The 12,275-nt window shown below is 42.4% G+C and overlaps 1 protein-coding gene across 8 annotated transcripts in view; it reads left to right on the top strand.

Moving 5' to 3' along the window:
• Positions 1-12,275, top strand: part of LOC129699535 (KH domain-containing RNA-binding protein QKI) — a 425,418-nt gene that overhangs the window by 170,882 nt on the left and 242,261 nt on the right. For all 8 annotated transcript variants that reach the window (XR_008723871.1, XM_055639415.1, XM_055639419.1 and 5 more), the window contains one exon: positions 3,334-3,450. Coding sequence is in view for 7 of the 8 variants with exons in the window: in XM_055639415.1 (XP_055495390.1) it covers positions 3,334-3,450 (117 nt within the window). In the remaining variant the exon portion in view is untranslated. The remainder of the gene's footprint in view (positions 1-3,333; positions 3,451-12,275) is intronic.

Genomic DNA, 12,275 nt, shown 5'->3' with positions numbered 1-12,275 from the left:
GCTGTGAGGCAGCAACTCTACCACTGTGCCACCATGCACTAATTGTCTTCTGTGAGCTAGAAGTAATATCCACAGTAATCCTGCAATTAACTTTCAGAAAGATAAGTAAGCAGATCATTCTTCAGGCAGCACTGGCACAGCGACAAAGATATAGAGAATGTGTCACTTCCTTACCTTGAAAATGGTATCTTAAACAGCAAAGCAGATCATGTTGAAAGGCAACATCGGAACGGTTTCTTCTGCAGCTGTTCTCATGAGGTTTTCTCAACAAACCCAGGGGAATTATTAAGTGAATTGGTTTCATTTAGGATCATTAGGGAAATCTAGTATGATTAAAGTCTCGACACCTGCTACTGGATTACTGATCAGGGAAGGATGGCTTTTACTTTGTGATTCTCTCAAATCAATCACAGCAGATTCAGCATCTGTGTTGCTGTATTAGTTGCAATGCTTTCAGAGTGGGACATGGAACTCCATGGAATTTCTTATTGGGAAATTCAGTAAGATTGCCTTGATTTTGGCAAGTCAAAGTTGCTGCACTACCGTAGAAAGACAATGCAATACGGAATAGAAGATAGAAACATTGACCACTAGCAGTACAAGGAGTGAGATAAGGATGGTGTAATCTGTTGAATACACTTGGTTCCATATGATGGCATGAATTCAATGAAGTCGGCACGTCATTCCTTGGAAAGCCAGTTTCTTCTCCTCATTAGCTATAGTTGTCTCACCTACACCCATCGTTTGTGGAATAAGATTCTACTTCATTTATATACAGGGGTTTATAAAATTATGGCACAAAACCAAAACTAATTTCTTAATGTACTGAGGAAACATTAAGAAATTAGTTTTGGTTTTGTGCCATATTTTTATAAACCCCAGTTATAGCCATTCATTAAAGTCATGGTTCCTTCCATTTGTCTACATTTGCCCTTGGTTTACATAGTCAACTGGAAGGATCAGCAATCAAAGTCATGATGTTTCTTCTGTGGCTCCTGTGCAACTCTAATTTGTTCCCATATAACTCTTTGTTGTGTTTTTGAGCTCTGCTAATTTGTTGAATTTGTTTGTGTTCAGTGATATTTCTTTTAAGTTTTAAGTAAACTTTTAAGTTACATATTTAAGTAGGAACTGCAGATGCTGGAAAATCAAAGGTAGACTAAAATACTGGAGAAACAGAGCTGGTGAGGCAGCATCTATGGAGCGAAGGAAATAGGCAACGTTTCGGGCCGAAAAAGTTACATAATTGCGTTTAAGTAACTTTATGGATTTTTCCCTCCTCGTGACTTTACGATCCCCCAAGATCACCGCGCACCTTCATTTCTGGTCTTTTGCGCACCTGTGCTTTCCTTCATGTGGAAACCGATTGGTGTGCCCATGCTGTGGCTCTCATCCCTTCCCTCCCCCCACCACCCGTCTCTAGTTTAATCAAATTGTATTTATTTTTTGTCTTTTGTTGGCTCATTGTAGATCATGCCATATGATAAATCAATGGCAATTCAACATAATCCACGTTATACATTTATTATTATACAGATCAAAAATATTTAAAAAGACTAATTGTATTAATATAGCACCTTTAAGTTACTTCACTGGAATACTATTGAACAAAATTTGTTAACAAGCTATGTTGGTATAAGGGCAAAAAAAAACAAAAGCTTGGCCAAAATAGTTTTATAAGACAAGTTAAAGGTGGAAAAAGAGTGTTAGAGGTGTAGAGGTTTAGGAGGAGAATTTCAGAGCTTAGAGGTTTCTTTTAATTGGGCTAGTGGTAATTAACCAAAAAGTCAGTTTCGTGAATGTCCAGAATTGTAACACTCCAGACATCTCACAGAGTTGTTGCGCTGGAGGAGTAAGCAGGGAGGTCGAGGCTGAAAGGATCAGGAAATAATATGTTTAAAATCAGTGTCACTTGACAAGGAGGCTGTTTTCAAAAACATAGAAATGGCAGTTATAGCAGCTGAGTTTCAGATGACTTTAATTTGAAAGTGTATGAAATATTGAAACTGACCACGTGTGCATTGTAATAGATGCGATACGATATAACTTTATTTATCCCTGTATAACTTCATACTGACATAACTTTATTTATGCAAAGAGGGAACAAGCACATGGGTGAGGGTTTCAGCAGCTGATAAGCTGCAGGGTTGGATGATGCCACAAAGATGGAGATAATGTTGGTGAGACTGTGTGGTCCGAGCTTATCTTGGTTCAAATATTGCAAAGTACCTGATTCAAGGACCCGAGCATAAAATTGTTAACTAGAAAATGCGCTTTGTCAGTGGAGGTGATGATTATAGTTTGGTCCTCCCAATAATTAGTCATGGAAAAAGTTAATCTTATCCAGTACTAGACATTGGATAGTGGCATGACAATGCCAGTTGAGGATGGCACAGTGGTGCAGTTGGTAGAGCTTCTACCTCACAGTGCCAGAGACCTGGGTTTGATCCTGACCTCGGGAGCTGTCAGTGTGGAGTTTATGTGGCTGTGATTGCGTGGGTTTTCTCCGGGTGCTCTGGTTTCGACACACATTTCAAAACCGTACAAGTTTGTAGATTAATTTTCCTCTGTACATTGCCCCTAGTGCCTAGGGATACACAGAACTACGGTGAAAGTGTGATCGATAGTTGACGTGGACTTGGTGGGCCCAAGGGCCTATTTCCATGCTGCAGCTTTCAATTAATCAACAGTAAGATTAAATTTGATTTGATGATTTCAGCATCGATCTAGAAATTGATGATTATGATTTGGATAATGTTCAAATATTGTAATGATTATGTTTCGTATTATTGTAAATGAAAGGGCCAGAGAGAGAGATCCTGGATAACAAAAAAAGATGTAGAATTATAACGATTGATAGGAACATAGGAGATTAGAATCAGGAATTTTTATTTTGGTGGCAAATGCCTACTAATTTTAATAAAATCATGGCTGATTATTCAACAGTGTTACTTTGCTGTATTAACCGCTTATTCCTTGATTCCCTTAAAATCTAACAGAAATAGGTTCTTCGGCTATGACTGTCCCGATGGAGAACCAGGTGAATGTGGCTCTATCTAAGACGAATAACAGTGCAGAGGCATTGGAGCAGGATGGAATGGGCAGCCATCTTAAAGGCCGAGCTGATAATTGATAGTTCACCATTATTCATTATAACATTTGTTGTTTTCAGAATCCCTTCCAATTTTCAGAATCTAATATTCAAGTTATAATGCTGATTACAGTTCTTTAATTATTTTTTTTTTTAAACATTTTGAATATCTGTGAAATATCCAAAGATATACTGCTGTTTAAGCATTTTAGTCACATTCTTTTTCTCTGTTAACCACTTAGTTCAACTTTGTTGGAAGAATTCTTGGACCCAGGGGACTAACAGCAAAACAGTTGGAAGCGGAGACTGGATGCAAGATTATGGTGCGAGGGAAGGGCTCAATGAGGGACAAGAAGAAGGTGAGTGATGTAACTGGATAGCTGTGGAATACTGTTTTCTCTGGTGCAAATGTTAATTCTGGTCAAAAATTGCATTGAAGTCTAATCTCAAAGTAATTCTTCACATTAGTTCAGGTAGCTAATAATAAATTGTGAGTTCTACCTATTGTCTGAGGTCTATGAACAATTTCAATTTTAAGTTGTGATTAGGTAACCGGGGTAATTCAAGGAAGATGTGTATCAATCAACTCTATGGATACAATAATCAGAAATGAAGATAGCATTTTTAATGTAATATTTTATGCTTTGAGCCAATGACACAATGAGTCATTATCTGTAAATTTGATTGAGAAGTTAGGCCAATCATGATCTCCAAGTATGCGCATGACATTGGTACCTAGTTGCGTGTGAATGGTCTCGGCCTTTCGCTCACACTTTTTTTGATTGCTTCCAATGGGGGAGGCCCAAAGTCAGAGGTGTGTGCTATTCATCGGTGATTTGTAGATGCTCTCCATGGCACATTGTTAATGCTGCATGTCTTTGAATCTGTTCCATGTGTGATTTTATACCATTTTATTGGACCTTCTTTCGAGCGTTGTCCAGTTTATAATGACTGAGCACTACATCACTAAGTCTGATTTCAAACGTGGTGATCATGATTTTACAATTCATCCAAGAATGGAAATGTTGATTCTGAATTACTTCAAAAGCAATCCAGCTATATTTTGAAGTTGCGTTATATTCTACTTTTTTTTTAATATGTAGTAAAATTAGAACAAATTAACAACGATTTATTTAGCACAAGGAAACATAGAAAATAGGCGCAGAGGTAGGTCGTTCGGCCCTTCGAGCTAGCACCGCCAGGCTGATCATCCAAAATCAGTACCCCATTCCTGCTTTTGCCCCATATCCCTTGATTCCTTTAGCCCTAAGAGCTAAATCTAACTCTCCCTTAAAAACATCCAGTGAATTGGCCTCCATAGCCTTCTGTGGCAGAGAATTCCACAGATTCACAACTCTCTGGGTGAAAAGGTTTTTCCTCATCTCAATTCTAAATGAACTACCCCTTATTCTTAAACTGTGACCCCTGGATCTGGACTCCCCCAATATCGGGAACATTTTTCCTGCATCTAGCGTCCAATGCTTTAAGAATGTTATATGTTTCTACAAGATACCCTCTCATCCTTCTAAATCCCAGTGAATACAAGCCCAGTCGACCCATTCTTTCATCATATGTCAGTCCCAGGAATTAACATGGTAAACCTACACTGCACTCCCTTAATAGCAATAATGTCCTTCCTCAAACTAGGAGACCAAAATTGCACACAACACTTCAGGTGCGGTCTCACCAGGGCCCTGACAACTGCAGTAGGACCTCCTTAATCCTAAACTCAAATCCTCTCGCAATGAAGGCCAACATGCCATTAACTTTCTTCACTGCCTGCTGTACTTGCATGCTTACTTTCAGTGACTGATGTACAAGGACACCCATGTCTCATTGCACCTTCCCTTTTCCTAATCTGACACCATTCAGATGATGATCTGCTTTCCTGTTCTTGCCACCAAAGTGAATAATCTCACATGTATCCATATTGTACTGCATCTGCCATGCATCTGCCCACTTACCCAACCAATCAGAGTCACGCTGCAGCCTCATGGCATCCTCCTCGCAGCTCACACTGCCACACAGCTTTATGTCATCCGCAAACTTGGAGATGTTACATTTAATTATTTTGTCTAAATCGTTAATATATATTGTAAATAACTGGCGCCCCAGCACCGAGCCATGCACACCCCACTAGTCACTGCCTGCCATTCTGAAAAGGACCCGTTAATTCCTACTCTTTGCTTCCTGTCTGCCAACCAGTTCTCTTTCCATGTCAATACCCTACCCCCAATATCATGTGCTCTCATTTTGCACACTAATCTCTTGTGTAGGACCTTGTCAAAGGCTTTTTGATAGTCCAGATGCACCACATCCACCACATCCACTCCCTTATCCATTCTACTTGTTACATCCTCAAAAAATTCCAGAAGTTTAGTCAAGTATATTTTCCCTTCATAAATCCATGCTGACTTTGACCAATCCTGTCACTGCTTTCCAAATGCGCCACTATAACATCTTTAATAATCGAAGTCCATCATAGAAATCATCTGCAGAACAGTTGATAGAATGAAGCCTCAGTGAAGTACGTTTAGGAGCAACGAGTTTTGAAAGGCACCTCCCAATGTATACGTGGACAAAGAATTATAGAAAGGTGCACCCAATGTGCCCCTGCAGATGTATGATTATTAATATAGTACTTCACGTCTTGGCAAAACACGGCAATGATTCACTTATGACCTTTTTAGAAAATATAAATTATTTTAAATCTTTCAACCGGTTTGTAAATTAACACTTTTTCAAATTAAAGCTTCTGTTTGCAGTAATAGCTGTGAATGTGATTTGAACCTTCAGTAATGGAGTAATTTCTGTTCTAAACAGTTTCTACTTTGCAAGTTTAAATGGTGATAATTTGTCATTTCTAGTTCAATTAGCAGTGCATGACATAATTTGAAGAGACTGCCAACACCAAATGGATGTGTTGTAAGAAATGGAAGCGTACAATTGTAGTTTGCAGAGCAAAGCCAATTGATCATGAATGGTTCTCATTCGGAGGAAGTTTTATATCCTATTCAAGCTGCCTGAATTTAAATAAAAACAAAAATTGCTGTAAACACTCGGCAAGCCAGGCAGCATCTATGGTAAAAATAAATAAATAATGTTTCAGGGTTGAGTCCATTTGATATAACTGGAAACACAGAAAACAAGTTACTTTTCAGTAGCAACGAGAGGGAGGGGCGTGTGGAACAAAATTAACATCTCTTTCGGTGATGAGCCGATTGCTGTGTGTCATCTATATCAATGATTGGAATGATAACGTACATGGCATGATTAACAAGTTTACAGATGACACTAAACTGTGTGGTATTGTAGATAGTAAAGATGGTTGTCAAAAATTGCAGCAGGATCTTGATTGGTTATATAAGACATTGGTGAGGTTTGGAGGTGAACACATTTAGAGTATTGTGTTCAGTTTTGTGCACTGTATTATAGGAAAGATGTTGTCAAGCAGCAACAAAGTGTACACAGATAGTCGGCAGGTTTTGGTGCCATTTTCAAAGTCCAGTCGGCTCTCTAGGTCTTATGAGCAGCGCCCAACCCAGGCAAACCCCTGGCTGCTACAGGGCTTCCAGCTAACTTCTTCCTTGGACATGTGGATCGACCAGTGAACCAATGTCCCTCTCCTCACCCGTCCACCTTTGTGCTCCGGGAGTGCCTCCCACAGTCGACCTTGAGGGCGACCCTGGTACCTCCTCTACCGGCCTTGCTCCTCGCCTGTTGTGTCCGTTTTTATCGCCGGCTCCATCCTCCCTGTCTCTGGTCTCCGGGGATGAGCAGGGCCTGCTCAGTGGCTTCCCTCCCTGCCAATGACAATCCACCAGGTCTTTGTGCTTCCGGCTGCAGAGGAGGAACAGGGGTCGGCTTGGCGGCTTCCCTCCAAAAGGCTGCGACCCGCTGGGAGCTTCTGCCATGTTCACACTTGACTCAAATAGTCTGTGTTATGTATTTCTAATGCCCAGCAAGTCAGATGCATTGTTAGAAAAACAAAAACGGACAAAATGATGGCAGGTAAAAATGACCAGGTCTAATGCAGACATATAGAAAGAGCAGGTTGCTAAAGTTGGATAATTCGATTCCGAGTCCTTTAGGTTACACTGTGCCCAGACAGAAGATTAAATGTTGTTCCTTTAGCTTATATGAAGCCTTGATGTAACAGCCACAGGGTCGCCTCAAGGTCAGACTGAGAGTGAGATTAAAGTGGGAGTAACCAGAAGCTAAGAATCAATCACCCCTGCAGACTGAATACAGGTACTCCTTGAAGGTGCAGGACCTTGATGAGGATCCAAGAGAAAAAATGGGATTAGTTTACATTGGTACACGATTGGCCAAATGGACTTTTGCTGCGGTTGTTTGTTCAGATTTCTTTCTGTCACCTTGTATTGATTGTACTCTTCATAGTAGATTCCTCCAATTGCTTTCTTTAATAGGTGCTCCTAGATTGTGTTATGATGCCTGTAAATGTTATAATCGCATTCATGTGGCATTATGGAAGTCCACATTATTATCTCTATTGTCTTGTTTGCCATGTACCCAGTCATCCAGTTAGTCTAAATCAGCCCATAAAATAATTTTTAGTGCAAATGTTGGAATTTGGTAAGTAAGGATAGTGGTTAGTGGAACCATTTAAGAGTGGGGTTGGTGGACCATCATTACCAGGATCTTTGGTGAGGAAATGTGTGTGTGTGTGTGTGATATGTGGATGGAACCACATATCACAATGGGGAAGGGGGCATAGAAACATAGAAAATAGGTGCAGGAGTAGGCCATTCGGCCCTTCGAGCTTGCACCGCCATTCAATATGATCATGGCTTATCATCCAACTCAGTATCCAGTACCTGCCTTCTCTCCATACCCCCTGATCCCTTTAGCCACAAGGGCCACATCTAACTCCCTCTTAAATATAGCCAATGAACTGGCCTTAACTACCTTCTGTGGCAGCGAATTCCACAGATGTTTTTCTCATCTCGGTCCTAAAAGACTTCCCCCTTATCCTTAAACTGTGACTTCCCCAACATCGGGAACAATCTTCCTGCATCTAGCCTGACCAACCCCTTAAGAATTTTATAAGTTTCTATAAGATCCCCCCTCAATCTTCTAAATTCTAGCGAATACAAGCCGAGTCTATCCAGTCTTTCTTCATATGAAAGTCCTGCCTTCCCAGGAATCAGTCTGGTGAACCTTCTCTATGGCAAGAATGCCTTTCCTCAGATTAGGAGACCAAAACTGTACGCAATACTCCAGGTGTGGTCTCACCAAGACCCTGTACAACTGCAGTAGAACCTCCCTGCTCTTATACTCAAATCCTTTTGCTATGAATGCTAACATACCATTCGCTTTCTTCACTGCCTGCATGTCTACTTTCAATGACTGGTGTACCATGACACCCAGGTCTCGTTGCATCTCCCCTTTTCCCAATCGGCCACCATTCAGATAATAGTCTACTTTCCTGTTTTTGCCCTCTTGTGCCTCCACTCTTCACCTTCTGTCTCTATATTCAGCCCCCCCCCTCCACCTAGCTACGTATGCCTCATCTTTCCTTCCTTGTCTAATTCCACCGATCCATCCTCCTCCTTGCTCATCTGGCTTCATCATCCCTCACTCCATAAAAGGTTCACCAAATACTTTTCACCTCTTTGATCCTTCCTCCACTCTCTCATATGCGTTGCTAGATCTGAATCCACATAAGTAACTATTCTTTTCCCTTCGGAGATGCTCGACCTGCCGAGTTCCTCCAGCAACTTGTTTTTTTGCAACAGATTCCAGGTTTAAGTTTATTATTGTCACGTACTGAAGAACCATGAAAAGGTTTCCAAATAATACTATACAAAAATACAATCAAGTTAAGTCAAACTCCTGTTCAATAGGTAGAGCAAAGAGAAAGATTCAGAGTGCAGAAGGGATCTCATTCTTGTTCTACAGCTGATACATTGATTACTAATATCCATAAAATTACAATCCATAAAATGGATTCCATGCACAATTGGGTTCAGATTGGGTGATTGACTTGGCCACTCAAGAATTGACAATTGTTTAGCTTTGAAAAACTAATTTGTTACTTTAGCAGTATGTTTGGGATCATTGGCTTGCTGTAGATTGAACCTCCAGCCAATGACTTTTGAGGCATTTGTTTGAATTTGAACAGATAGGATGTGTCTATACAATTCAGAATTAATTATGCTACTACCATCAGTAGTTGTATCATCAATGAAGATAAGTGAGCCAGTACATTCAGCAGCCATTAATGCCCAGCCCATAACACCCCCACCACTGTGTTTCACAGATGCGGTGATATGTTTAAGACCTTGGGCAGATCATTCTCTCCTCCATACTTTGCTCTTGCCATAACTCTGATATAAGTTAATCTTCATCTCATCTGTCCACAAAACCTTTTTCCAGAACTGTGGTTGCTCTTTTAAGTACTTCTTGGCAAACTGTAACCTGGCCATCCTATTTTTGCAGCTAAGCATTGGTTTGCACCTTGCAGTGTAGCCTCTGTATTTCTGTTCATGAAGTCTTCTGTGGACAGTGGTCATTGACAAATCCACACCTGACTCATGAAGAGTGTTTCTGATCTGTCGGACAAGTGTTTTCTTTTCTCTAACAGTTTTATTCTTGTTTCTCAGTCTCATAATGGCTTTTTGACTTTCATTGGCACAACTTTGGTCCTCATGTCGATAAACAGCCATAAAAGTTTCCAAAGGTGATGGAAAGACTGGAGAAAAGACTGGGTACTGAGAGCTCTCTTATACTTGCATTAAGGAGGCAATTAAACACACCTGAGCAATTACAAACGCCTGTGAAACCATGTGTCCCAAACATTATGGTACCCTGAAATGGGGGGACTGTGTATAAACACAGCTGTATTTTCTACATGGTGAAACCAAAATGTATAAAAATGGCCTTTAATAAAATCTAACAATGTGCACTTTAACCACATGTGATTTTTTTTCTATTACAAATCTAAAATTGTGGAGTACAGAGGCAAATAAATAAATGATGAGTCTTTGTCCCGAAGATTATCGAGGGCACGGTATGCCTGGTTTCACCCCAGGCTTTACATAAAGGATATGCATGGCACTGATCATTACAAAAAAAAGCCCTTGTTTTATTTGTAACATCAAGGTTCTAGTTCTATTTTTTTAATTTACTATTTGATATGACAATTCAGTCTTATTATCTAGGTTTTTATGGAATAATCTAGATTGATCACAGTAGCAAGAACTGACATAATTTCAAACCAGTGACCTCTGCTTCACAGTCCCCACAATGGTCTCTCTTAAAATTTTCTCCACCATCTTGTGTCAGTTAGTAGATTCCTCTCCCCAAGCCCACAAACTCTAGACATGATAGAGGGAAATGTATGGATTGCATTTTGTAGATCCATACATTCGCCCCCTCATCCGCAACCCGGGTTCCTCTGGAGTTGGAGCGGGGCTGGGCTAGAGTTGTTGCTCGCTGTGAGTCTCTGGGATCTCCGTGCTTGCAGTGGGCCTGGGGGTCGGTGTCCCGATGAGGGGGCGCAGCTCCGGCTGTGGGCGAACTGCCACTTTTCGCTGTAACGGCGCATCGGGGAGCGGCTTCTGGTGGTCCTGACGTCTCTCAGCTCCTGTCCAGGGGGACGGCCGGAGACATCAGGACCAACAGGAACCCGCTCCCCGATGCGCCGCTACAATGACAAGTGGCAGTTCGCCCACAGCCCGAGCTGCGCACCCTCATCGCAACCCGGGTTCCTCTGGAGTTGGAGCGGGTCTGGGCTAGAGTTGCTGCTGGCTGTGAGTCTCTGGGATCTCCGTGCTTGCAGTCGGTGTCCCGTTGGTCCTGACGTCTCCGGCCACCCCCCTGGAATGGAGCTGAGACTGGGAACTGTACCGCCCTTGCCCCCTCCCTCTGCAACTGCAAACAACCCCACAGTTCCCAGTCTCAGCTCCTGTACAGGGGGTGGCCGGAGACGTCACAGCCCGAGCTGCGCCCCCTCATCCGCAACCTCAAGACCAAGATGCACCTTGCACACCATCAGCTTCGGTCCCTATGGGGATCGTGTTTCTCTGGAATTGGAACGGGGCTGGGCTGCTGCTGGCTGTGGGTCTCTGGGATCTCCGTGCTTGCAGTGGGCCTGGGGGCCGGTGTCCCGTTGGTCCTGACGTCTCCGGTGACTGGCCCTAGCTCCGACGTGAAGACAGTGCAAAACCCCCGCGCCGGTGCAATGGGCGGGGAGCTGGAGAGGGGAGGGAAGGGGTCACACACATGGCCGGGAAGCAGAGGGGTGTAGGTGGGGTGAAACTTAAGGGAGCGACAATTTGCTGCTGCCTGCCCGCTGAGTTAAAAAGTTCTCATGCAAGACTCACGATACACTGTGTATCGTGAGTCTACCGTGGGAACTTTTTTAACTCAGCGGGCAGGCAGCAGCAGATTGTCAATTATTAACCCTCGCGCAATATACCCTCACCTTCTCTTTTATGAATGGGGATTTAGTTCCCCTTTCTTCGAGGACCGACCGGAGGTTCCGCTGTCACCTCTGCGGGCCGCCCTCGGTGAACGTTTTCAAGGACCTTTCTTCAAGGACTGAAAAAATGTCGCTATTCGGAGGTTTTCGTTATTTGGAACTTCGGATAAAAGGTTGTGCACCTGTAGAGTCAATTATTAGTCAATTAATAATAGAATCAATTATTGTTGGTGACATTTCACCTACGAATATCAGACTATTTTCGCAGAGGTAAGGGCCAATTAGGCATAGCGAAAGGTATGACCACTTTTAAACATTTTTTTTCGACTATTTTGTCAAATGCAAATACAGGGAGAATGATCAAAGTGCTCACATGGCTCACTCAGTTAGAAGCGTTCTGAGTTTAAATGTTCCGTGTATTCCCTCTTAAAGTATAAATTTTTGTGTGGCCAGGGGTGCGATTGAGAACAGCTGGGAAAGGGCGGAGGGGGCATCACGAATAACAGCGTTTCCCTGGCCATATTATGGCCCATTCCCCAACCGTAACATTAATCAAGCTCTGTCTAACTCCGCCTTCACACCATCCCCCTGTGACATGGGTTAGTCATTGCTGGGCAGGCTGAGGGCCGAATGGCCTGCCAACGGGAGTCAGAGACTTGACACTGAGATCCATTGTGCAGGAAGGAACTGCGGTTTTTACCGAAGATAGACACAAACGCCACCCGTTCATTTTCTCCA

Source organism: Leucoraja erinacea, chromosome 8, assembly GCF_028641065.1.
Source record: "Leucoraja erinacea ecotype New England chromosome 8, Leri_hhj_1, whole genome shotgun sequence".
NCBI lineage: Eukaryota > Metazoa > Chordata > Chondrichthyes > Rajiformes > Rajidae > Leucoraja > Leucoraja erinaceus.
Note: the sequence above shows the minus strand (reverse complement) of the source record. Positions and strands in the feature narration are given on the sequence as shown.